We start from the raw sequence: 26,555 nt of genomic DNA on the forward strand, positions 1-26,555 counted from the left end.
CTTTTCATCCAAAACAGATTCACGGATTTGACCGATCCGCCATATTTTTAATTACATTTATGACCCGAATGACCGACATAATCCACAACATTATCTTCTCAAAACACATTAATCAGCGGTGGTCAAACCTTAATTTTTTTTTTTTTAAAATTGAAGTAAGAAGCAGTCAAACCTTACACTCCACATTGGTTCCTGGGTAACCAAACCATGGGGGATGGCCAAACTTTCAAAGCCTCCAAGTTTTACTTTTCTTTTCTGGGCATGGGGAAGGAGAAACCAACAATTAATAAAACAAAAGAAGTAAGCCACCAGTACCCCGCAAAATCAAATCAAACCATACCATATATTATATCACACGCGCATCACATATTACGCATTAATTCTCTTTCCCCAAAAAGAAGAAATCCGGCCCAAAATAAAAATAAAAATTTCGCCCTTTTTTAATTAATTAATCAATCAATCAATCAATTAATTTCCTCTTTTTTTTTTTTTCTTTTTCTCAGTTCGAATTCCATAGTTAAACAGTTTGCAAATTATCCCCACGAGATTTTCACACTCAAAGTCGCATCTTCTTCCTCGTCGCTTCAATCCCCCATCTTCTCTCTCTCTCTCTCTCCTCGATTTCCGTCGCCTGCTCATCGAAGTCCAGAACCGTCCGCAACCTCACCCGCCCTCCCTCTCTCTCTCTAGAAGCTTGAGCTCGGGCTTTCTCTCTACATGCCGCGACAGCCTCCGCCGCCGGCGGGGAGGGGCGCCGCCGTCTGTGCTGCCGGCGGGCCGGCGGTGTAGCGGCGAGGGGGCCGCGGCGTCGAGAAGATAATCGGGGGCGGGCGGGCGGGCGGAGATGGTGTTCAAAGGCAGGTTCTTTTCGTCGTCCAAGAAGTCGGCGGGCTCCTCCAGCCCCGACGGATCCAACAGCCCCCGATCCCTCGGATCCAACTCCCCGATCCGATCCGACAAGAAGAAGCCCAAACCCACCTCCAAGCTCGACGACTCCTCCTCGTCCGCCGCGTCGTCGCCGGCGGCGGCGGCGGCGGCGGCTTCGTCTTCTTCTTCCTCCGGCGGGTTCGCCTCCCCGTGTCGTCAGACCCAAGTCAAGGACGGTCAGAGGAAGAAAGATTCCAAGGGCAAGGAGCCCGATAAGGTCAATCAAGCTCAAACCACCACCCCGCAGAAGCACAACCCGGCGTCTCTGAAGTCGGGCTCGTCACTTGGGTCCAAGTCAAAGAAAGGGACTGCGGCGGCGGCGGCGGCGGCGGCGAGGAGCCCGGTCGAAGAAAAGGAAGCGCCTTCGTCGGTGTCGCCGATACTGGCCTCTTCACTGGGATTGAACAGGATAAAGACGCGGTCCGGGCCGCTGCCGCAGGAGAGCTTTTTTGGGTTCAGGGGCGAGAAGGGCTCAGTTTTGGGGGCGAGTAATCTTTCCAGGCCGGGTGGGAATGGCGGGGATCGCAGTTCGGGGTCGGCGAATTTGAGTTCCGGTAGTGGTGGGAAGAAGAAGGAAATGGAGTTTGCTCCGAGCAGAATGGGTGTTCCTCAGGACAATGCGGGGTTTGGAAATTGGGTTGAAAATGGGACCAATTCCGATGGTGTGTCACCGGGGAGTGTGCCTTCGAGGGATCAGAGTCCCAATTTGCCTGCGGCTTCCAGTTTGGCAAACGCCGAATCATCTTCTGGAGCAGGTATACATATGGCAAAGCTCATGCTCGTTATTATAATCCTTCAGTTCTTCATATATGGCATTTGGAACTATGTATTAGCTGCTGCACTTAGTTGAAATTCTGTTATGAATTGCCTGTTTGCTGAATGAGATTTTTAAACTTCCCAAATCGGTTAAATTGTCGGTCGTTCATTTTCAACGTGCCAATTATCTTGACTAGTCACCATATGACATAACAACGTTATGTGTAGTCTAACTTCTTTGTGAATTGGCCAACGAGTTATAGGGTAACCTAAGGTATGCGCTATGCAGGATATATTGGTACAGAATGGAAGATATGAGTAGCACAGTATAGAGCATCATGAGGCGGGTATGATTGCGTAAGACCATAAGATGAGTGCGGATGTGGTTGCCTAAAACTCTTTTTTCCACTTTATGTAAGCTGTTGCCAACAATTAATTGGAAGAACGTAAAGGAAGGGTGTGACAAAAACTGGTTACAACTAGTGCAGTATGAGTTTAGTATATGAAGCTGTAGAGGAGGGTCTTTTCTTTTCTCTCTTTTTTTTTTTTTTTTTTGGGGGAGGGGAGGAGTTTGGAAAGGTCAATTTCTGATGCATGAGAGAGGATGTGTAATCATGAGACGTGAGAGTTATGCTAGCCTACACGCTTTGTACATTGCCAGACTTAATAGTTCTTTCTTAGCCTCATTCTATATCTTAAATTATCTCTATTAGGTCACGTGGATTCATCATGGGGCCGTGCTGGAGACTTAAGGAGTTCCGATGTTTGTACACCTGAGGTACTGTTAAGAGATTCTTATTGATGCTGTTCATGCAGTTCCTAATGCTCTGAACCATCATTAGTTGTGCATGTAATGTGAAAATGGAACATATGCTTATTTATACCTCATATGATTCTGAATAAAGGAATCGGAGTCTCCCCGTTTTCAAGCGATTCTGCGTGTGACAAGTGCACCAAAAAAGCGATTTCCTGGTGATATCAAAAGTTTCTCACATGAGTTGAACTCAAAAGGTGTGCGGCCTTTCCCATTTTGGAAGCCTCGTGGCTTGAATAATCTAGAGGTACTGTGATTTAAAGCCTTGCAATTCTACAGATGATGAAACTTGTTGTTGAAGGTTCTATCTTGTTCTGACAACTTTGATGCTCTTTACAGGAGATTTTGGTTGTAATCAAAACCAAATTTGGCAAGGCCAAGGATGAAGTCAACTCTGATCTAGCTATCTTTGCTGCTGATTTGGTGGGAATTCTTGAGAAAAATGCAGAAACTCATCCTGAGTGGCAGGAGACCATCGAAGACCTGCTGGTGTTAGCTCGTAGCTGTGCTATGACATCACCTGGAGAGTTTTGGCTTCAGTGTGAAGGTATAGTTCAGGAGCTGGATGATAGGCGCCAAGAACTTCCCATGGGAATACTGAAACAACTTCACACGAGAATGCTTTTCATCCTGACAAGGTGTACTAGGTTGTTGCAGTTCCATAAGGAAAGTGGATTGGCCGAGGATGAGCAGTTCTTCCATCTTCGTGAGTCCAGGGTGCTGCATTCTGCTGAGCAGCGAGTTCCGCCCGGCATGGGGAGAGATGGTAAGAGTTCGAGTGCCGCAAAGGCCTCAAAAGCACCTTCATCCAGGAAATCTTATAGCCAAGAGCAGCATGGTTTGGAATGGCAGAAAGAACATTCCGTGCAGAGAGATGGTGTTCTCTCTCCAGCTAATGACACTCCTAAGAACGAGTCTCCTGGAGGTAGGAATCGGATGGCTTCATGGAAAAGATTCCCAACTCCAGCTGGGAAAAATTTAAAAGAGTCTGTCCCAGTGAAGGAGCATCATGATAATAAGGTCGAACCTGGAAAAGCGTTCAACAATAGGAGAGGAACGTCCGATGGGGATGTTGCTGTGAAGTCTTCTGATCTCCTTTCTGCCCAAGAGCCCTCTAAGCATCAGCAAAAGGCTTCTTGGGGTTACTGGGGAGATCAAGCAAATACTCCTGAGGAAAGCACCATAATATGTCGTATTTGCGAAGAGGAGGTTCCTACTTCATTTGTAGAAGATCACTCTCGAATTTGTGCAGTTGCTGACCGATGTGATCAGAAGGGTATAAATGTCAATGAGCGTCTTCTCAGGATATCTGAAACTCTTGAAAAGATGGAGAGCTTTCAGAAGGATGTTCAACATGTTGGCAGTCCAGATGTTGCCAAAGTATCTAATTCAAGTGTCACTGAAGATTCTGACATACCCTCTCCGAAACTCAGTGACTGGTCAAGGAGAGGTTCAGAGGACATGCTTGATTGTTTCCAAGATGTTGATAACTCCATTTTCATGGACGACATGAAGGGTCTACCTTCAATGTCATGTAAAACCCGTTTCGGTCTTAAGTCTGATCAGGGAATGGCAACATCGTCCGCTGGAAGTATGACACCTCGGTCTCCAGGATTGACACCAAGAACCAGTCAGATAGACTTGCTCTTGGCAGGGAAGGGTGCTTTGAGTGAGAATGAGGATCTCCAACAGGTATCTTCTTCAGTTCTTTGTCTTAAAATGCTTGAGCTGCTTTTCTAAGTGATGCCCTCTATTGGTTGCCAAACTTGTTGTGTTGGCATGATATATGACTGAAAGTTGTAAGATCAGCCTGTGTTTTGACTTACCTTATTTGAAAACAGTGATGATCTTACAGCATTTTTTTTTGGTTTTACTGGAGGAAGTCATGAGCAAAGCTGCAAGACATGTTTGTGGCATTAATCCTCAATCCTAACCCTAAGCAGCCAAATGGTTCCCTAATGCATTGGCCCATCAATTGGCTTAGACCTATGGGTGACAAACATGCATTCGATACTTAGTGTCTCGGAAATTATGTGCCTGGTTAGCTGCATGTTATACCGGTCGATTATGACAAGTAATCTGACATTCATATCAGAATGCACTAGCTGAGTTTGCATTGTTTATAATCCTCTATGATGAGTTGTTTTTATTAGCTGTGTAGTCATGGTAAGTTGAAATATCTTTTCTACAGATGAATGAGCTGGCTGATATTGCTCGATGTGTAGCAAGCATGTCAATGGACGATGAGGGGTTGTCATCCTTCTTACTGACCTGTCTTGAAGATTTGAGGATGGTAATTGATCGGCGGAAGTTTGATGCACTTACAGTGGAGACCTTTGGAACACGGATTGAGAAGTTGATACGGTGCTTAATTTACTGATAGTTTTGTTTTTTAAATCCAGTGTGGTAGTGATATTTTTATTGGATAACAATTAATTTGCTTGCTTTGTTTATTATAGGAAAAGCGCAATGCCTTGATGGAAAATTTGGACGTGTAATATGCAATTTGATTAATTAAAACTTAGGGTCAACTACCTTTTGAAAAATAATATTCTTGATGCAAATGTGGATGCTCATATTTGCAGTCTCTGTTCTTTTCAAAGCTAAAGTAGAACACACCATTCTGGTGATACCTCAGAGCATATTTGCTGTATCCTTGATTTTGTTTGATACCTTATAAGTCTTGAATTAACCTTGGTCTGAAAGAAGACTTATCACTCTTATGCAACTTTCATCATTGATTGTGATTGGATTTCATCCTCTAGGGAAAAGTATTTACAGCTCTGTGAGCTGGTGGATGATGAAAAGATCGACATAACAAGTACTGTTATTGATGAAGATGCTCCTTTGGAAGATGATGTGGTTCGTAGCTTGCGAACAAGCCCTGTGCATTCTTCTAAAGATCGAACATCCATTGATGATTTTGAGATCATCAAACCAATTAGCCGTGGTGCTTTTGGACGTGTTTTCTTGGCTAAAAAGCGAACAACTGGGGACCTTTTCGCAATAAAGGTAATGCTTTTTGATTTTAATTTTCTTTCTCTGTTTGTTATCATTAGCAATTGTTTCACCTCTTCTCTTTCTATCAAAGAACTAGCTAACAAATTTTCGGAAGGGGTTCTTAACTTATAGATTTTTTTAGAGTAAGGCATGTTAATATATATTGATTTTTAAAATCAGGATTATCCCTCTTGATGCATTGTTTAGTTAATGAAGGGTCTGTTTTATGAATCATAGTCCCGAAAAGGTATAAGAAAGAGGCATATTGCTAAAACTTGGCAGAAGATCTCATTTTATTCTTGGTATGATTTTTTTGGGGGCTTCACCTGTATATTGCTTGTGACTTGCATTATCTGTGTCTTGCTTTGTCGGACAGGTTCTAAAAAAGGCAGATATGATTCGCAAGAATGCTGTTGAAAGTATTCTCGCTGAACGTGATATTTTGATTTCAGTCCGTAATCCTTTTGTGGTGAGCAGGTCTATCTATAAAGTTTCTCATTGTCTATATTATACACGGTTTCCTGTATTCATTTGCTTCTGTCTGTCTCAGGTTCGCTTCTTTTATTCATTCACTTGTCGTGAGAATTTGTATCTTGTGATGGAGTATTTAAATGGAGGAGACCTGTATTCATTGTTGAGAAATTTAGGCTGCTTAGATGAAGAAGTTGCTCGCGTGTATATAGCAGAAGTGGTAAGTTGCTAGTGTTGCTTGGATGTACTACTGTACGAATTATGATGCCGTCTTAAGAACTGTGAACATATCCATGTAGGTGCTTGCTCTTGAGTATTTACATTCTCTGCGAGTGGTTCATCGTGATTTGAAGCCCGATAATTTGTTGATAGCTCATGATGGTCATATCAAGGTAATCTTTGAAGCGACTCTGTTCAGTAGGAACATGAGGATTTTCCTAAGTAATTTTTTAAAACTCTGTGTCTAGTCATTTGTTATAAAAACGTTTACTATCTGATAGTTAAATTTGTGTACAGTTGACAGACTTTGGGCTTTCTAAAGTTGGTCTCATCAACAGCACTGATGATTTATCGGGTCCAGCAGTTAGTGGCACATCCATGCTTGTAGATGAAGAGCCTGAGCTATCAATGTCTGAGAGCCAGAAAGAAAGGCGGAAGAAACGTTCTGCTGTGGGCACACCAGACTATCTGGCACCAGAAATACTTCTGGGAACAGGACATGGTCTGTCTTGCCTTCTGCTTTGTGTTTTTTTTTTTTTTGGTTCAGATCTTTCGCTTTATTTGAGATACAAAAAGGTTGTCCGGTTTTATCACATATTAATTATTTGGCTACTTTATATCTGGAAATGTAAAAATTAACTTGTTCGTGATAATGTTCAATTTGTCATTTGTGTTTCATATTCACTCTGTTGATTATTTGTGGCCAAGAAAAAATCGCAAGTAACCTCTAATGTACAGTTGTATCGTCACTGATTACACTCCTGAATGTTGCTTTATATTATTCCTTTATTCACTGATCAGAGCAGTATGGCTAACATAATCACATTTCACTTATTCCATTTCAGGCACAACTGCTGATTGGTGGTCTGTTGGTGTTATATTATTTGAATTGATCATTGGAATTCCTCCATTCAATGCAGAGCATCCACAGGTTAGTTTCTTGTCTTTTACCCAGTAGTTGAGCTTTTTTCAGTGTAATTATGTTATATCTATTTATCCAAACTAACCATTCTTATTATTTCAGACAATATTTGATAACATTCTTAATCGTAATATACCTTGGCCTAGAGTACCTGAAGAAATGAGCTCTGAAGCAAAAGACCTAATTGATCGGTGAGTTAACTTCTCTTTTAGTCGGGCATTTAGAGTTTGTTGATGTTGGATAATGCATCAGCTGATTTAATTTGACAAATCAATCTTCATGATTCCAGAAAAATTGAATGATCAGGAGAGTTTTCCGTAAATAGCCCCCAAATTTTCCATTTTTATCCCCCATCAGCGATCCATTCTCTCTTGATCTTTGTTAGATTCAGTTATAAACTCAAATGAAGAAAAAACGGACGTTGTTAACAAGATTTTCAATATGTGCCTTAAAAAAAAATTTCTCAGAGTGCATGGTTTCTGTGTGTTTTCCTTTATGCACCTTGTCATTTTTGTGAGAACTAAATGAGGAAAAAGAGAATGGAAATTAACACTAGGAGGAGATGCTCTGCAGAAATACATATTTTGGCTGCCATGATGATTTGGCAAGATGAAACTATAATGTTAAAACTTAAAACATCAAGTTAAAACATTAACAATGTGCCTTCTCATTTGGTTTTAAAGGTTACTGACTGAAGATCCTCACCAGAGACTTGGAGCTAGAGGAGCATGGGAGGTGATTATTTTTGCCTTAAATATATCTGGGGGAATAATGGTGTTCATGAATTTGATGTCTGGTTATTCAGTCGACTGACAATTAATCCTACAGGTGAAGCAGCATGTCTTCTTCAAAGATATCAATTGGGACACTCTTGCTAGGCAGAAGGTTTTACTATCATGTTTACCAATCAAACATTTTCCTTGCATTTAGTTTGCTGATATTTTGTTCACTTTCATATTGACACGTGGCATCTGGACGACTTTTTTTACAGGCAGCATTTGTCCCCTCTTCAGAAAGTGCCCTGGATACGAGCTACTTCACAAGCCGCTACTCGTGGAATCCTTCAGATGAGCAATTTTATCCAGACAGCGAATCTGAGGATTCGAGTGACGCAGATAGCTTAAGTGGAAGCAGTTGCCTTAGTCATCGCCAAGAGGAAGTGGTAAAGTTAATCAAGATTTTTCAGACTTGTTAATGTGATTGTGATATTTTCTGGTGTAGTATTGACCTTCCGTTAGTGGACCTGTTTTGGATAATATGACATGCAGGGAGATGAATGTGTGGGTCTGGCTGAGTTCGAGTCTGGTTCATCTATCAACTACTCCTTCAGCAATTTCTCTTTCAAGGTAATAACTAAACTAATAAAATGTCATTTCATGCTATTGTGCATTTATCCAAAGTCGGATTGAGATCTTTTCAACTTTATATGATAACATCATCTTACTTTCTGGACTTTCACCAAGTTCACTCTTCAGCATTTTGCGTTTCTGCGGGTAGATATTTAGAGCTGCTTTGCTAAAGGAGGAAGTTTCATAGCTAAGCCACCCGTTATAATCATTTTCCTATGATCAGAAATCTTATATTATGATAGTACATTATAGGTTTCCGTTGCAGGTAAGTTTGGATTAATCTATTGAAATGTTTTTTGGGGAAAATACCATAAACATACCTCATCTTTCACCTAATGAACCCTTATATACCTTTTGTTGAAAACACCAAATACATACCTGAATGTTACATTTGGAGGCCAATTTGCACGTTCACATCAATTATCCTTATGTCCCTATATATGAAAATGCCGCTCCTTTTCTAAAAAGGCTCACCTTGGACTCCTAAATTCTTGCTTTTAGTCAAAACTTTCAAGGCCAATTGAAAACCAAACTATGAAACCCTAAGCCGATGTTAAATTGAGTTTGTAAGGGGGGCAGTATGGTCTTTTTGATTTTGGATTTTGTTTAGAGGTATGTGAATGGTATTTGCAGAAACGGATGTATACTAGTGTTGGTCAAAGTTAAGGTTTGTTCCCAGTATTCTCTGTGTTTTATGATTTCTCTGCCATGGCTGCTAACCTTGTAGGACATACTTCTATTTTTTCGTCTTTTCAATTTTTGCAGAATCTCTCCCAGTTGGCATCAATCAACTATGATTTGCTTTCTAAGGGATGGAAGGATGATCCTCCACCGAATTCCAGTGCATGAACGCTTACCTTCCCCAGTAAATGTGGGGAGGGAATACTATTGAACTAGGCTTATGACATGCTCTGGATGGCACCGATTGACCTCGTTGCTGTTTGTATACCCTGTACATGTATGTATCTGAAAGTCCAGCCTTTTCTTTTATCTGATTTTCCTTAGTCGAATTCTCTGTTTTACATATGTGAATATTTGCTGAATGTGATCTTTCTTTTGTAGAGATAGAAGAAGAGACATTGATAGAGAAACCGTGCTGGAGATGTGCTCTCTCTGAGATTAGGTAACATTTCCACGCCATGGGGTTCGAGTTTTGTCATCAAATTGTTTGTGTGGGTAATGAGATTGGGTTGTCAATGTACCTTCAACTTACGCGCCTAGGTGTCGGTGTATTTGTGACCCTTCAAAGTGTATCATCTGCAATTTTCCAAAGTTGGCAATGAGAACACATCTCCCTTTTCTTGAAAATTCATAGCGCCTCGTCTATTTTATGGGGTTTTGTAACAATATCTACGAGGCCTTTGGGATTGTCACCAAACACGAGCTACTCACTTTGAGAATGTCTGAGAGAGCTATAAGAATGCACTGCGGTGGAAAATTAACTTCATGATGAAATCTAGATCAAAGTCACACTGCATAGATAACAGACACACCAGTCTTTTGATGACTAAGCGCAGTCTAGAAACTGAAGTAAATTATTCAGTCTCAATTTCGATATTGCGTGTTGAATTTTTTTTGCTTATTTTAGTTGTTATGAATCAGAACAAAAGTTCAGTCAATGCGTTGGTACCGTCCTTACCTTGCGTCCGTAGTTCCCTGGTCAGTGGTAAGTTTATCCTTTCTACTTTGATCTGAATCTTTAGTACCACTTGATAGTAGAGGAATAGCTATATCTTTCTAAGGATCAAACGTGGCGATCAAATTTTCCGGTATGCAAAGAGAGCTACTAATCTTTTCCTTTCCTGGAGGAAAGTATTTGTCTGTCCCGACGATCGTCTAACTCATAAAGCAATTGACCGTCCGTCTTAACTTCTAAAGCAATTGACTGTCGGCGAAATTGCTTGGTTTTTTACTTCCATTCTTGTCCGGTGAAGATTGTTTCCTTTTCATCGTGCTTCTTGTCCGTTGCTTGTCCCTCCTTGTCCATCGTCCCTCCCTCCTCGAGAAGCACTGAATTATAATGTTCATGTTCATGAATTGGATGTGGACCATGAAACCATTCACGAGTCTTGAACAGTTCGTTCTAACGAGTAATTGGAAACTATCTTGAACAATCCATTTTAACGAGTAATTGGAAACTACGTGTTTCTGCTCTAACATACATATGTTCATAACATGACTTAGTTTCTCATTATCGTGTGTAAAATGATGATTTGAAAAGTGTTTTTCTAGAGAAGATTACTTTCAAAAATACAATCTTTAAATCCTTCACTTTTAGCAAGATAAATGATGTCTTAACGAACCTTCCTGAAATCTGTATCGGTCAATTCTCCTCCCCTTTGTTAAAAAGTGAGTCAAATCGAAGTGACAAATGTCCAAGAAAATCTGCCTGGAGCAAGGCATCTGAGATTACTAATCAGATGAAAGAGAAAATCAGTCATACGATTGGCCCACTATCCTGGTGTACTGGTTTTATGCGCGCCCAGATGCTTTTGTATTATGTGGTCTACAAATCTTGTATTTATCCCCTCGGACAAAAATCTGTTCCATGTTAAACAGGTGAAGATGGGGGGGACAGCACCAGCCCAAGCCCCAAAGAGACAAGAAAAACCTATTTTAAATGAAAAATAGACCACAGGGGTGCGTCTTTTTGTTTATTTCCATTCCTTCGACTCCTTGTAATTGGATCTTATGCAACCCATCTAAAAAGGAAAAGTAGAGAGGAACAAAGACAAGTGCTGGAGTTTTTCAGGGGCCTCTATGAAAAACAAAAGTTCATTATCATATCCACTATGGACCACATAAGATCAGGCTGATGATCTTGCCATGTCCATGGAGCCGAGTTTGTCAACCTTTTTCGAAGGCACAATAAATTCACATCCTTTATAAAAGTCTCTCAAGTAGCTGCTGGGGAATCCCGCATATGATAAGAATCCTATTCAACCACCTGCCACCACCACTGCCAGCAGAAATTTCAAAATTTTAAATTCATCAAAGGAGAAAGCTTTTTCCTTTTCTTTTTCTTTCTTGTTGCAACTAGTACAAAGATACTGCGTTGGTTAGCTGTAAATCAATAGATACATTCTCACAAGGTTCCCCAAGTTATCCTTTTCTTTTTAATTCATAGCAATTATAGAGATTTGCCAACCATCGTGACAGAGCAAGCACATGCTGCATTAACTGTACCGACAAGCCGGCTAACAGCAATGTTTGATTAAAGACTAATGAATTGCCAAAAAGGAACAGTTCCAAGGTCACAAAATAAACTTTAGACTTCAGGTATACATCTCCATCTGATTTTTCAAAAGGTCCAGGAAACTTTAAACAAAGTTTGGTGGATCGGTACACTTGAAAACACAATTACACCAAGCATCCTAAGAAGCAACTGAAACATCTCAGTCTGAACAGATGAGAAGTTGCATCAAAAGCAAAAGTGGAAAGCAAAAGCAAAAGCATGAGTAATAATTACAAGAAACCATGATCCAACATACTTACCAACAAGAACAAAGTAACTGATATCCACCCCAAAAAGCATAAATGAAAGAAAAGATGAAAAAATGTAGCACAATGGGGAATTACAGAAAATGATGAGGGGAAAAAGGGGAGAAGACTATTTGCCTCGTAATGACATTAGAAAGAGGCCCAAATGGACATAGAACAGAAAAAAAGACAAGAAAACCCAGCTTATGACGCTAAATGTGAACATGATGTTGCAAGATGATCCTTCGGGAATTTCGCTCGCCAATCTCGGAAATCAACTCACCGAGAAGATGTGTCATCGTTCACTTCATTGACCTGGTCAAGCTGCGGGGCACGATCTTTCTGCGAGCTAGAATGACATAGCTCTTCGATTTGGCTCCTCACTTCGGACATTGAAGGACGCTTATCAGGATATTGGGCGGCACAATCTATCGCGAGCTGCAATAACTGAACCATCTCCTCCTCGATGTTCTGGTACCTAAGGAGCTCGAGATCGAAGACTTCGGAAGTCCACTCCTCGCGAACAATGGACTGGACCCACCTAGGAAGGTCCACACCTTCCTCGTTGAGTTGAGAGTGAATAGGTGCCTTCCCAGTCAGGAGCTCCAGAAGCAACACCCCAAAGCTATAGACATCGGCCTTTTGGGAAACTTTACGAGGGTCGGTGACTTCTGGTGCTCGGTAGCCGGCGACGTGGTTTGGAGTGGAGGAAGGCCCCACAAGGTGGGCTAGGCCGAAGTCTGACACTCGCGCATCATATGATGTCGTGAGAAGGATGTTGGAGGATTTGATATTTCCATGGGAGACGATTGGACCTTGGGAATGTAGGTACTCTATGCCACGGGCAGCCCCAAGCGCAATGGCAGACCTGATTTCCCAGTTCAGCGGAGTCCTTCCTGCTCCTTTGTTTCCTGCAGTGAATATTGCGAACACAAGTTCTACCATTTTAGTGCAGTCACAGCCAAAGAAAGTATTACAAATAGTTATGCATTTGCAATCAACTCAAGGAATGAAAGCCGGGATGAACCAGAATAAGGATTTATAAAAAAGGCATAATGGAAGTAATCAAACTCAATCAGAAGAAAAATAGTTGCAAGGAGCTACAGTAACAGGAAATATTAATAGCCCTAAGAAAAGCATAACATAATTGAAGCTTCGGAATGAAATTATCACCATGTAAAAGTGCAGACAAGCTTCCCATAGGCATATAATCATAGACAAGAAGCTTCTCATCATTGCTGTAATAGTATGCCCTCAGAGGAACCAGACTCTGGTGATCCATTGCCCCGACTGCTTCGATCTTCTCCTTGAATTCCTTTGCAGCCACGTTGACATCCTTTAGCCTCTTCACGGCCACCGTGATCCCGGCCTCCAAAACCGCCTTGTAAGCCGTTCCGAAGGTCCCTTTCCCGAGAACTTCCGCCGAAGCCCTCAACAAGTCCTCCAAATCAAACGCCCTTGCAGAATTACCGAAGAAGATCAACTTCTTTGCCGCGGCACCAGCACTCCCATTCACTTCCCCCTTTCCACTTCCTGTCATGGCCGCAGCCGCAGCTGCCGCCACGGAGTACCCATTACTGTAACCGCCATTCTCGACCTCCCCGACCGGTTTCTCACCTGGAATCTCCAATTCCTGGTGCTTGAAGGTCGCGACGTCCACAGATCTAGACTTCTTGCTACCCTTCTTCCGGCACAGATAGATCAACAGTATGACGAGGAATATGAACCCGAACACGCACCCAATCACAATGCCCGCGACCACAGCCCCCGAAAGCTTCTTTTTCTTTCCTCCTGGCTGCCCTGGACTACCAGAAGGCTCGCCGGCAGGCAGAGCAATATCTTGAGAGCAAGAAGCCAGCGGCTTCCCGCACAGAGAGTTACCGGAAAACGAAGAGGTAGCAAAAGCCCCCAAGCCCTCAGGTATCGACCCATTTAACAAGTTGTTAGAAACATTGAACTGCTCGAGCTTGAGCTGCTTCAGGTCAGCTGGGATCGACCCAGAGAGCTGATTGTTCTCAAGCAAGAGAGTCTTGAGCCTAGTCAAGTTGCCGAAACCAGCGGGAAAGTCCCCCGAGAACTTATTGGACGCGAGATTGAGCCTCACGAGATCACTCAAGCCGAACAGCGACGCAGGGATCGGGCCAGAGAACAGGTTACCTTGCACGTAGAGGTTCCTCAGGTCGGCGCAGGACGCGAGATCTGAGGGGAGCGTGCCGGAGAGCGCGTTGAACCGGAGCGAGAGGGTGCGGAGCTGGGTCAAGTTGCCCAGGACGCCGTCGGGGATTTGGCCGGACAGGGCGACGCCGGGGAGGCGGAGGGCGGTGACCCGGTTCCCCTCGCACTGGACGCCCGCCCACGAGCAGGGGCTCGGGAGGTTGGCGTTCCAGAGCAGGGTGCGGCCGCCGACGGCGGATCGCAGCGCGAGGAGGGCGGCGCGGTCGGACGCGAGATCTGGCTCCGCGGAGGGGAAGAGGACGGCCAAGAAGAAGAAGCCCAGGAGGGCTAGAATTCGGAAATGCATTGTGGCGGGGAGATCAAGAAATGCAGCAGCTGCAAAAGAATGAGATGGGTATTCTTGGATTGCTCTGCCCTGGGGAGCGGAGGTTATGAATGGAGTAAAAGAGAGTGTAAATGCATGGTTCTTGGCGGTTGGTCCTCGGAGGGTAATGAGGAGGCTGGGGCGGGAGCTGCGATAAAAATGGGATCTTTCTTGCTTTTGGGGTTGCTGCTTTTCTGGGTCTGTGCGTGCTGTGTGGGGTGTGGAGTTTTCTTGGTGAGGAACGAGGAGTGGGAGAGTGGAAGAAGAAGAAGGAGGAGGAGGAGAAGAAGGTGAAGAAAGTCCAGGCTGTATGTGTAGGTTACTGTCTTTTGTTGTGTGAGTGAGAGAGAGAGAGAGAGAGGAGAGAGAAGGAGGAATCAGGAGTTCGGGACAACGGAGAACAGGAAAGGGTAAAGGAAAATATAGAAAAAGGAGAAAGTAAATGGGAGTAGGGAAGAGAGAGAGAGAGAGGTGGGGGGTAAGAATAAAAAAAGGCAAGAACCCTAGCTGTTTTGAGTGAAGTGAGGGAGTGAGTGATGATGTGTGATTTGCTGGTGATTAGTCAACCTGTCTCTTTTTCTTTCGTTGCATACTGCAGCATCTACTCTTCTTTTTATATTCTCCCTAATTTTTTTATACACCCATTTTCTTTTTTTTTTATTTAGGGCAAAAGCTACCCGAGACTCTAAAACATATTTATTATACTACATTTATTCTAAAATTTTCTTTTTTATGCCAAAGATCCTTAACTCATACTTTTATAATATATTTATCGTTCGTCAAAATTCTGTCAATGAGAATTATTAATAATCCCCCTACATAAACGTTAAAAAGCAAATAATATTGATATGATAAAATTTTAATAAAGATATGTGTCATATAAGCATAATTTTTTATTATTTAATATATAATTCAAGGTTTTTAATACCACATTTAGGATAAATGTATCATAGCATAATTTGAAGTATTTTTGATATTATTTTTACAATATATTTATTCAATCTTTTCTTCTTTTTGCCTTTCCAAGAATATGAATGAATGTAATGATTTTTGGTGGGGACATGGCCCTAGAGATTTTTCTTTTCTCCTTTTTGTTGTTTCATTATTGCTTTTGCTTTTCTTCTTTTGGTGTGTACCTCATCATCTGCAAAATTTTCAGACATTTTCCTGGTGGTCGCTCCGCTAACTTGCTGAACAGGGAAAACGAAATTATGAGATAAATACGTTGTCCGATGTTTAATATGTAGTACTAAAAAAATATCAAAGGAGCAATGACGTCATATTACAACTATCTTTACAATTAAGCTATAGTGAGGGGAGGCCCTCCTCATTTATGGACGACACACAAGTACATCGATTTGACAGTAAAACTTAGTGCTACAGGTACAAACTGCACATGATTTTTATTTTTCAGAGAATTTCAGACATTATTGAACTGGCAAAAAAATTTGCTTTTCATTTTTTTTCTTATTTATTTATCTATTTATTTTCTTGTGCAAAGTGACATTGGGTGTCCTAACGGCAGGAAAATGAGGTTTTTGTTTTCTGGTGCTTGAATTTTGAAGTTGAAGCAATGCCAAGCATTATTTTAAAATTATTGTATTTCATTAAATGATGTGATTGTGAGAGGAGGCAGGAGAAGACAAAAGGGTTTCTTTAAATGATAAGCTTGGTAATCAATCCTGGAAAAAATTATGAATATTTAATTTAGTGATGGGCTCTAGAAGATTTTTTTAAGTTTTTCCTTATGGATCTGTTCAGATGTTATTTTCTCTCTTCCGTCGTAGATTTTGATGGCATCTTGTTGCAACGGTCAGAGTTCGATTGATTAACTTCGGAATCGATCAAGTCGATGGAGCTTCCATGCATCTTCACACAAGCTTTGTCTAAACCAGACATTTGTGCGTGGTGCAAATGATATTTAAATGATTCATAGGTATAAAATGAATTGGGAAGATGGAAGTTCATACAATTATTGATTGATTCTCTTCATGCCATTTTGCACGATTTCCAAATTTTTACCAAACATTATGGTAAAGATCGATGTAAAAATGAGTAGTTTTGACGCTATCAAAAGAAAATTGCACTTGCAAAATTTGATGATAGATTGGCCATAATAACGGGGTCAACTTAAGTGTAGTCAAACACATATTAAACAATCGTATTATGATGCATGTTACACTCATATTAAAATCGATCGGTGGACAGTGGTCATTAGTCTAATCCGGCCGGCAAAAATGGTTTTATTCCACATATCCCACGATCATAATAAAAGAATAATTTTTTTATAAGAGTATCCCAAAGCCGAACACATTTATCAAACAATGATATTGAAGGAATTTTAAGGTTTTCAATATATTGACTTTTCATCATATGGATTTTGTTAACATGTGTTAGCTCTAAACACCCATATATAAAAAAGAAAGAAGCTTGTGATAATGACGTTTTTCATAAAAGACTTTTGAAAATGAAAGAATTACATATTTTGAATGAGTAAATTATTTATTAGTTCCAAACTTATTGTACAGATGTCAATTTAATTTAAATTTTTTAATTTTACTAATTTTACCTAATCAATCCCAAACTCATTGATTGTGCTAAATATGAGAAATACAATGTTTTCATAATAATAAAATTTCTTTTATCCTAATAATTAATAGAAGTTGGGATGCTCGTTAACAAAATCCTTGAATTATATCATATGCTTAATAGATATTTCAAAGGAACTCCAACCAAATTCTTGATTAAATTCATCTCGAAGGTGTTTTGAATTGAATGGATAGGCATCTCTACCCGTTTCTGTTCCCTAGCTAGCTAGAGACAGGAGGAGTACAATAATGTGGCGGTCCTCTGTCCAATCTATAACTTGAATAAAGTGCAATTATAGAGGATTTTGAAAATAGATGTACATCATTAAATGTACCACAACGCTCCCAGACAAGATCCAAGGTCAAGGAGTGGGTAATATTATTGCCAAATTACTTTAGATCATGACGTCAGATGTGGCTCCCATTAGTCCTAATTCCGGTTCATGGAATTCTTTAAAATTATATAAGAATTATATCAAAAAAATATGAATCGGAGTTCTGTTTTTTCTTTTATGCTGGAGTACAATCGGAGTCGAAAATTATTTTCTGAAGAACTAAGCCGACGGCAGTATTACGCATCGGTTTTCGAATTACGCTCCCGAAAATAATGATTTGTAGAAAATACAAAGAAGAACGTGAAGGGAAAAAAAAAAGCAATAATGGGCTGATAAAAATGAAATAAAAAATCAATAGATGCATAAAATAATTAAAAGAAAAAGACAGAAGATAATGGGAGATTCGCGGCATGACGGTTAGGAGGCCATGCTCTGTCCATTGTCTTTCTTTGCAAACGGGCTATTGGGGCCACTTCCAGCAACCAATGTCCCTTTCCACCTCACATGCATTCCCATTTGAGATTCCTCCCATTTCGCCTTCTGTTTTCTCAAAGAAAAGAAAGCAATTCCGTATCAAAGTAGTGAAGAAAAAGGAGGGAAATTCGCATATGATCGACAAATTCAGCTGCTTCTGTGCTTCCAAGGGAGTAGAGAAAAACGAGAAATAATTAGAGATGTTTATTTCATGGAAAATAGATGATTTAGACAAAAACATTTGTCGATAATGAAAAGATAAATTTATTGATTAATTATTTTATTTTTAAGAAAATGTTTTTAAAATTCTTCGATTTTCACGAAACAAATGAAGATCAAACGAATGCTGATTCTCCAGGCCAGTTCAAAATGAATAATTTTTTTTTTAAAGATCAATGTAAGAAATTGAAAAGGTTATTTAGAGACAGCTTGAAGGCTGGCGACGGTGATCCTCGGAGTCAGCTAGCTTAGGCTGTGTAGCAATCATTGCAACCAGAGTCCATTGGGAACCGAAGGAAAAACCCCTCTTTCGCCAGCGAGTTGACGAGGGACTTCCTAACTAACGCCTTTTCTATTAAACTAATCTTGCGTACCATACATTCGTCGATTAAATTTTTCGCCGATTAAATTAAACAAAGCAACTTAGAATACCTAAGCAGAATAATTAAAACTAGAAATTAGCTGTTCCTCGCTAGAAGCTTGAACCATCATCATCAGAATATTTCACAAGTTTAACTCATCGCCTGCCCACCTCGCCGCCGGCTCACACGCTCGCCACACTCGAGCACGCGAGATCTAATCGATCCTACTAAAGACTTTCGTTTCTCCCCTTCTATTTTGGACCTTTCGAGCCGCGAGTCAGGTCAGAGCCGGCTTAACTTATCATTTGGTCCAACTTTGATGAAGCCGAGATTGATGCTATATCACGCTTTGAATCGGATGAATCAAGGAGAACCAACCCGTTGACCCACCTTCCAACCTATTCATCAACAGCTAATATCCACGATTTTCTCTTAATTCATGCAATCATTCAAGAGCATAATTAAGGAAAACAACAGCAGGAGTTGAATTCTGTGTTAATGCATTGCTTAAAACCACCAAGGTTAGCTGAGGTAGATTAGAAGCCCGCTTTGCTTTCTAGTCACTTCACAGCTATGGCCACTCCTTGGCGTAGAGCAAGGATTGATAAGAACGATGCACAAAATATGCAAAGTCTCACCAAACCCGAAAGACAAGGGTGGATCCTACAACACTCCTTTTCTTCTTCCAGTTTGGAGGATGCTTTACAAGGAAAGAAACCTGCTGGTCAGAAGGAAAATCACGGAGACGAAAAGAACAGCAGTGATGGTGAAACCCACCCTTGTGTCCAATTACACATCAGTCCCAATCGAAAAGGACCGCAAACTGATGGAGGTGGTGAGCATTTATAGCTTGAAATGCTTGTCGGGTTGGTGCTGCAAATAGACCAGATATTCTAGGTGGTAGATCCATGAACGGTGACTGCTATTATACATGGTGAGAAAATCAATTGATGCCACCTAATTCATTTTTTGTCTTCTCGTGAACGTACTCATGAGTCATGACCAGAGTAACGAAAAGCCAATCCATGGGGATATTAGAGTTATGGTGTTGCCAAAGAGTAGTAAGAATCAAGAAGCGAATCCAAATGCTTTTCCAAGGGAAAAAGACTGAATTAAAATTGCCAAAAAGACGAAGAGGAGAAGAATGAACTAATAGCTATTGATGATTAGGATATCTTCCCGGCGTAATAAATCCATGTGCACCCTCCACGCATGGGTGACCATTTTCCCACTTTTCCATGGTAGGTAAAAGTATTGAGGGAAAACGAAAGAATGTAAACCATGCACTTCATCACACCTGGAAAAATCCTTTTGAAGCTGCTATCCTCTGATTCTGCTGCTGTCATTGCAGTTTCTGTTTCTTTTTTGTGATAACGAGCAGCGATTGGATTTTCCTAGAGAAGTGAATATAAAAAATTACTATTAGAGCTAAGGAAGCTGAAATCATGACTGACGGATCTGGCTTGTTAGATGGCAATGCTGCTGATATGTCCAAACTAACTGACGCAAACCGCTCTCGAGACTGCCTCCACCTGCATGTGAAATATTTATCATGTGGAAATTCGATGAAACTAACATTACAATCATTGTTTTAGATGAGAAATTAAAATACCGTGGATGGAGAATGTAATGGAACTTAATAAGGACAATGAGAACATTCATCAAGATGTACCTGAGAAAGTCCTTTATTGAGTTCCAGAAAGATGAGGTGTTGCTTCCCCCACTGGACGAGTTTGTACTGCTGCCGCTAGTTTTCTGATTCTCAAACTTGCCCTCTGAACCTTTTGCAATGACAAATAGACATCAAAGCATCAGAATAGATCGGTCAAACAACGACAAACTGCAAAAACATGTTTCACTAGGAGTTAAAACATGCATAACAATTACCACTGCTGCCAACAGAAGTTGGATGACATTTGGTAGATGCCCTGAGTGAGGCTAATTTCTTCAAAAGTTCCCGCTCTGCATCACTGTAATTATTTACACATTAAGCTCCAATATAATGTGATTACATTAAGAATAAAAGGATAGTGATAATCTTTGTGCAGTGGGTATGCTTGTGTCTAAAATGTTTTTCTTGAAGCATCTGATAAGCAAGTTTTACATCTTCAGAAGATACTTCTGTGAATTGAGCAATGACATTTCAATATTCACAGTTAATCAGATTTCTCTCTCCCTCATTCTTCAGATATAGAAAGTGAACTAGGTTGCCATGTATTTATTGTCATATGCCTTTTTCTTTGGCATACAACAACAATTCTAATCTTAATTCTTCCAAGGTCTTCCTCAGGTCAGCATAATTATTCAACAGAGAAGAAACTACTTGTAATGCATCATTCGTATCTCCTTCACAATATGTACGACACGAGCTTGCGAAAAATATAAAATCGAATCTAGCCGCTTCTATCAATTCAAGAGACAAAAACTGCTAGCTACTTCTGGATCTCATGTTAAGAAGTGGCTTTTGGTCAAACCCTAGACTAGACCCCTCAGCTACTAGTATCAAACATCCACATCATGTTTGCAACTCTTGGCAAAGGCCCTGCTGAATTGCCAGGTACGATCAATCTTATCTAGATTGACCAGCTGAACCACTACAATCAGACACCAAAGAGGGACCAATCTGGAACATTTCTGGTTGGGACAAATTTTTAAAAATTAATTCAAAGTTTATTAATTTTAGTGATTCACGCAATTCACATAAGGATCTCTTACAGGTAAATATAGATTTGTAAGTATGATATTGAGTAATTTTGACCGCCTGGCAATGATATTGTGATATCTGGGCAATGTATATCTAGATCTTCAATGTGGAGGCAAAAAAAAAAAAAAAAAAAAAAAAAAAAAAAAAAAAAAAGAAGACAAATCGCTACCCAAGTTCTTTCATAAAAGTACCATGAGGGCATATTAAAAAAATCTTTAAAAAAAAATAGAATGATATGATATCAAAAAAGTTAGATTGCCCACATATACTAAGGTGAATTCATCCTTTGCATCCAAATCATTTTTGCTGAGCTAAAATGACCAAAGTTTGCAGCCTTATTGCACCTACTCATACAACCGGATCCAAAGGTAGGATAATTCAACTGAAAGACAGGATCGAAGACACAATTTGGTGTCTTGAATTGAGAACATAAGCAGAAAATAGTTTCAGGCACTTCTGTCTAAAATCACTAATACCATAATAAAGGACCTCATAAAGAACATATTCTTGAGCCCCATAGAAAATCAAGATACAACAGAACTCACCTAAGATCTTTGGGGATCAAAACATTGACAATGAACTGATGATCGCCTCTCAAAGTTGGTCTGTTGATGTCTGGAACACCCATGCCTGGTAACTTTATAGTTTCTCCTGGCTGAATTCCAGAAGGAATTTGAAGCTCCCTTGGACCAGCAACGGTATCAACCTGAAGTTAGATACCTACGTCAAACAATTGGCAAATGACTTCCATTCAGCTGTAAAATTGCCATCATTCTGAAACCTTCCTTTTTAGAAAAATGAATACAGTACACAGATAAGCAAACTAAGGCATTGTGGAATAATGCCATTATCAATCCGATTAATTGTCCGTAGAGTTAGTTTTATATTTGGCAGTTCTTCCACTGTTGCTTGATTCTAGAATCTAGAGATCTGTTTTCTTTCTTTTCCCCAAATGAAGAACATTTAAGAGTTGCCACATGTAATTGCACATGCACATAGCAGACAGCATAAAACCAGACACACTGACTACTAGGCTTATTTCGATAAAATGAAGTGTGTTGCAACTGTGAACAAGTATATTCTCAAAACAAACTAGTACCCATCTTTTTAAGGCAATGCATAGGTCTCAAATTACTCTTCTTCAAAAGCTATTCTGAACTAATCCATGGCATGTAGGTAAAACTGAACTTAAGGCAACAAGTTCCAGCCAAAGAAAGGAAATATTAATCAAATTAGTCATGATTAATTCAAGTAATAACAAGGCACTTATTAATTGATCATAAATATCACGAAGATCCATAGAAGTTGATAACAGCTGTACTTTTGTACAAGTACAATAGGCATAGAGGCATAACCATGTACCTTTAATATTGTTCCAAGTATTGCATCAGTAAAATCAACATCAATTTTTGAAAAGAGATTTAGGCCATCTCTTTTGATTCCCTGCTTTTCACCTACATGGAGGTCTATGACAAGGTCACCAATTAAACCACTGGCAGATAGAAACAAGGTAGAGAAGAAACAAGTCAGTCCACACATCTTGCTATGAAGCCCACATATATCTCAAAATAAAACCTGAATTTAGAGTGAACTGATATAGGTACTCATATTGACAAGGTAATTGCTTTTCACTTGGGGAGAATAGAGTGCATGCATCCGGGCAAACATGTATAGGTGTTGGTGTGCACAGATTATTGACTTGGCAGTAATTATAATTGAACGAAGAACAAGCAAATCCACTGGGTGAAATGTGTAAGCAATTTAATTTCCAAGGTCAAGGAAAAGAAAAATGCATTCCTGACTAAACAGGTAAGGTGGCATCAATTTTTTTTCTCTCTTTTTTTTTTTTTTGGTAAGATGGCAATGGGTACTTTTATGCAAATTAGATATCTATGCTAGTTTCTTAACCTGACATCTAAGTCATTTGCCCCCTAAATATAATCTCCCCAAGCGTAAAACTTCACCAAGGCACTTAAGGAATTCCATAACAAGCACAAATCATTCCTCAAATGTGATAAGATCCACAAACAGAAGGCAAACTAAGTCACAACCATACAGGAGGTTCCTCTGAACAAGATTGACTACGGTCCAAATACTTGAAGGGTTATGTTGTCTTAAATTGTCTGCTCGCTTGCGTTTTGTCAATTTCTTAGAAAAAATTTACAAAACCTTCAGAAGATATATTTTTCTTTCTTGCATTCAAGGACTTGCGCTATTAAGGTCTCATATAATCTATTTCCTTGTAACGCTAAGGCCTTGCCACCACAAAGGCAGGTAGATCTCTTCAAATAAACCAGGCAAATGTAGTTGGGATGACTCTTCAAATAGCTTCCACTTACTTAGTTTGAGAAAACCCTTAAAACAACAAACACACCTTTTTTTATCGAAGTTTCCTCCCTTTTGAATTCGCATTCTGGATCCATCATTAACTCCAGGTGGGATGTCGATACTAATATTTCTCTTTGACATTATCTTGCCACTACCACCACACCTCCGGCAATTGTCAGTTACAATGTTACCATCACCACTACATTTGGAGCAAGTAGACACCTGGCAATCATCCAATAAACATGAGAACATGCCAAAGAGATGTGAATCTAATGGAAAAATGATGGGAACTCTCACCCATGCCCATAATGTAGTTGGAATCAAACATAGCTTGGTCCACTCTGTAAGTTTACTATGTCTATCTTACATTTAAAAATGTATTAATACTACCAAGGTATTCAAAGGCATAAGCAAAAGAAAGCTGGCCAGCAGTTGAATATGCAATTAATGTTGGTCTTTGGAATCTACAGAAGTGAAGTGTGCCGATGAGATTTGGGCCAAGGCAAGAAAGTATTACTCCATGAAACATAAGTAGCAATAATATGTTTCAACTACTATGTTCAAAGCCAAAGACCTCTCATTCAATATCACCTGAGAGGAATCATCACTTGAAGACTACTCAAGCGATAGTCCTCTCTATAGGAGAGTATAATGTCTCATCTCTCTAAGCATAACATCCTACAGGAGACATAGAAAGATGTCCTCAAGAGTCAATCTTCCCCATGAGGAGAAATCACATTGCTGGTTGCAGTTACAGCACAGAGACATCAATACCATCACGTTGATGCAAGTTCCATCATTAAACAATCACAATTAGAGTGAAAAACCAGTCTATTGGCCATCCAAAGGAACTTAGAGAACGACTCCAGAAATTGAAAAATATGAAATGCTCTTCGTGGTGACAATTACCTGAGACATCATACCAAAAGGAGTCCTCTGAGTTTTCATAATCCCACCTCTGCCTCCACAGGTAGCACATTGCTTAATGCAGCTACTGGATTTAGCACCTGTTCCACCACATTGATCACACACTTCAGAAGATGAAACTTCAATTTCCCTCTGACCTCCAAAAATTGATTCTTCGAAGCTCAGGAACAGATCATACCTATAACACAACAGACAAAAGAAATGATAATTTGAGTATTCATGAGAAAATCTTTGGTACAAGGTGATACTTTCTAGTTACCGTATATCAAGTGCACGTTTTCCCACACTTCCTAAATTGAAGTTCAGGCCCCCTTGTTCACCCCTGTCTCCAAAAAGCTCCTCTGGTCCACCAAAAAATGCACCAAAGACTTCGAATGGATCCACCTAGAGGTCATCAGAGAAAAAAGGAGAAAGAAACATGCACATGGAAATGGTTTAGTTATATCGACCCCAATATCTAATAGAGCCAAAAGCATGTAAAATAGATTGTTCCCTTAGGAAGATAGACAAGATTGTTTGTTGCTTAACTGGTTTGAAATTTCGTAGTCAGGGAAAATCTTACCCCCTGTGAATCACCACCAGAACCATCATATTCGCCTTGTAAACCCGCCTCTCCAAACTGATCATACATAGATTTTTTCTGTTCATCTGATAGGACCTGCACCAATACAAGCTGCACCCTCAGCTCATGAAAGGAGCCAAAAAAAAAAAAAAAGAATATACAATGACACAGCAAATAAATCATGAACGATAAAACAAATTCTGCAGCAACTGGTCCCAGAAGAGCATAAACTTTGACAAGCATAAATTCAGAAATTGGGCAACAAATATCCAAATTCAGCAAAATTAAGCAACTAAAGACGCCAACCAGCGAGGCAAAATCCCGAGAATTGAAGAAGCTACCTCGTATGCAGCGCTTATCTCCTTAAACTTCTCTTCCGCCCCAGGTCCCTTGTTCATGTCCGGATGGTACTGCTCAAAAACCACAACAGACCGAAAACGAAACGATCAATGAAACTTCGCAACCCAATCCGGTAGGCATCCTACACAACATTCCCATCAAAAACACCAATCCATCCAAACGACAACTAAACGGCAAATCAGAATCATCCCATTTCGTCTCTAACAAAGCCATCCCCACATCACTTCAAAGCAGAACCGTCCGCCTCCGTCCTTCCATACCGCCACCGCGGAAGGAGAGGAGGAAGCACGAGCGCAAGCACATAGAGAAAACAACGCGAAACCCGCAGCAGATTTCTACCTCACCTTACGGGCGAGCTTGCGGTACGAGCTCTTGATCTCCTGCGAGGAGGCGTCGCGGCCGACGTTCAGCGTCGAGTAGTGGTCCTTCCTCGCGGCGCGGATCGCGGCGGCGCCGCGGCGGCTCCCCCCACGTCTCCCGCCGCGAGCCGGAGGGAGGGAGCGCGGGTCGAGCCGGGCTCCGGGGATCTTCGCGCCCGAGAGCTCGGAGCTCGACGAGGCCGGGAAGGAGGAGCGGGCCGCCATCGGAAACGGAGGGAGGTGACAGGCGACGGGCATTTTTTCAGCGCGGATTGAAGCGAGGCATGCAGGCAAGGTGTTTGAGGAAATGACGGGAAGGTTTTGCCCGGGGTTTTTGGGATAGACTGAAAGCGAGGAGAGAGAGCTACGCAGCTTTACTAATAACTGGCAACCGCCATAACCCACCGGACAGGTTCAGAAAAAGGCCCAAGTCATGGAGAAATTTTGCATTTCACCTAATGCACGTTGAATTTTCATGACGGTGAGGCCTACATAAGATTTATCATAAACCCATGAAATCGACGGTTGTGATTTGCCGGATCCACCATAATTATCTCAAGACCTCCTTCACCTTACGTTTTTTTCTAGCTGCTCCTCTACTTAAAACGAGTTCCCAAATCTGACGATGGGCTAGCCCGGGAATCAGTTTAGAATATAAACTATTCGTGGAGGAGTAATTGGCTGATTAGAATTTCGAATTTGAAACCTCACCCGCAAGTTGATTCTATATTAGAGTCTCAACATGGGACTGTATTGTGGGATTCCAATAACATTAATGCAAATCGAGAAGTCGGGTTTTTGAAATCATGCCGTCAAGGGTTTATCAAGAAACGGTTCGCACTCTTTTATAAGTCCTCTTA

General features: G+C 40.7%; 3 protein-coding genes across 4 annotated transcripts; 1 reads left to right on the forward strand and 2 right to left on the reverse strand.

Annotated features, from left to right (window-relative positions):
* Positions 1 to 552: 552 nt before the first annotated feature.
* LOC104456354 (probable serine/threonine protein kinase IREH1) lies at positions 553 to 9,805 on the forward strand. The gene is made up of 18 exons (XM_010071125.3): positions 553 to 1,682; positions 2,397 to 2,461; positions 2,589 to 2,744; positions 2,837 to 4,189; positions 4,689 to 4,861; positions 5,263 to 5,509; positions 5,874 to 5,966; positions 6,048 to 6,188; positions 6,268 to 6,360; positions 6,485 to 6,689; positions 7,033 to 7,118; positions 7,212 to 7,300; positions 7,793 to 7,844; positions 7,938 to 7,994; positions 8,101 to 8,271; positions 8,378 to 8,455; positions 9,224 to 9,416; positions 9,521 to 9,805. Exons 1-17 carry the CDS (start codon positions 845 to 847, stop codon positions 9,305 to 9,307), a joined length of 3,981 nt encoding a protein of 1,326 aa, XP_010069427.1. The 5' UTR covers positions 553 to 844; the 3' UTR covers positions 9,308 to 9,416; positions 9,521 to 9,805.
* Positions 9,806 to 11,712: 1,907 nt separating this feature from the next.
* Positions 11,713 to 14,858, reverse strand: LOC104456355 (probable inactive receptor kinase At1g48480). The gene is made up of 2 exons (XM_010071127.3): positions 13,112 to 14,858; positions 11,713 to 12,849 (listed from the first exon to the last, which is right to left on the reverse strand). The coding sequence occupies exons 1-2, from the start codon at positions 14,457 to 14,459 to the stop codon at positions 12,218 to 12,220; spliced, it is 1,980 nt and encodes a 659-aa protein (XP_010069429.1). The 5' UTR covers positions 14,460 to 14,858; the 3' UTR covers positions 11,713 to 12,217.
* A 4,604-nt stretch (positions 14,859 to 19,462) lies between these two features.
* Positions 19,463 to 26,196, reverse strand: LOC104456357 (chaperone protein DnaJ). Of its 2 annotated transcripts, none has more exons than XM_010071128.3 (11): positions 25,681 to 26,196; positions 25,318 to 25,386; positions 24,977 to 25,072; positions 24,674 to 24,798; positions 24,397 to 24,592; positions 23,534 to 23,709; positions 22,522 to 22,651; positions 21,705 to 21,865; positions 20,343 to 20,425; positions 20,128 to 20,236; positions 19,463 to 19,987 (listed from the first exon to the last, which is right to left on the reverse strand). In XM_010071128.3, the coding sequence occupies exons 1-11, from the start codon at positions 25,951 to 25,953 to the stop codon at positions 19,798 to 19,800; spliced, it is 1,608 nt and encodes a 535-aa protein (XP_010069430.1). In that variant the 5' UTR covers positions 25,954 to 26,196; the 3' UTR covers positions 19,463 to 19,797. The 2 variants fall into 2 exon arrangements, with proteins under 2 accessions (XP_010069430.1, XP_010069431.1); XM_010071129.2 differs by having other exon boundaries at positions 25,676 to 25,772.
* Between the last annotated feature and the right edge of the window lie 359 nt (positions 26,197 to 26,555).

Source organism: Eucalyptus grandis, chromosome 8, assembly GCF_016545825.1.
Source record: "Eucalyptus grandis isolate ANBG69807.140 chromosome 8, ASM1654582v1, whole genome shotgun sequence".
Taxonomy (NCBI): domain Eukaryota; kingdom Viridiplantae; phylum Streptophyta; class Magnoliopsida; order Myrtales; family Myrtaceae; genus Eucalyptus; species Eucalyptus grandis.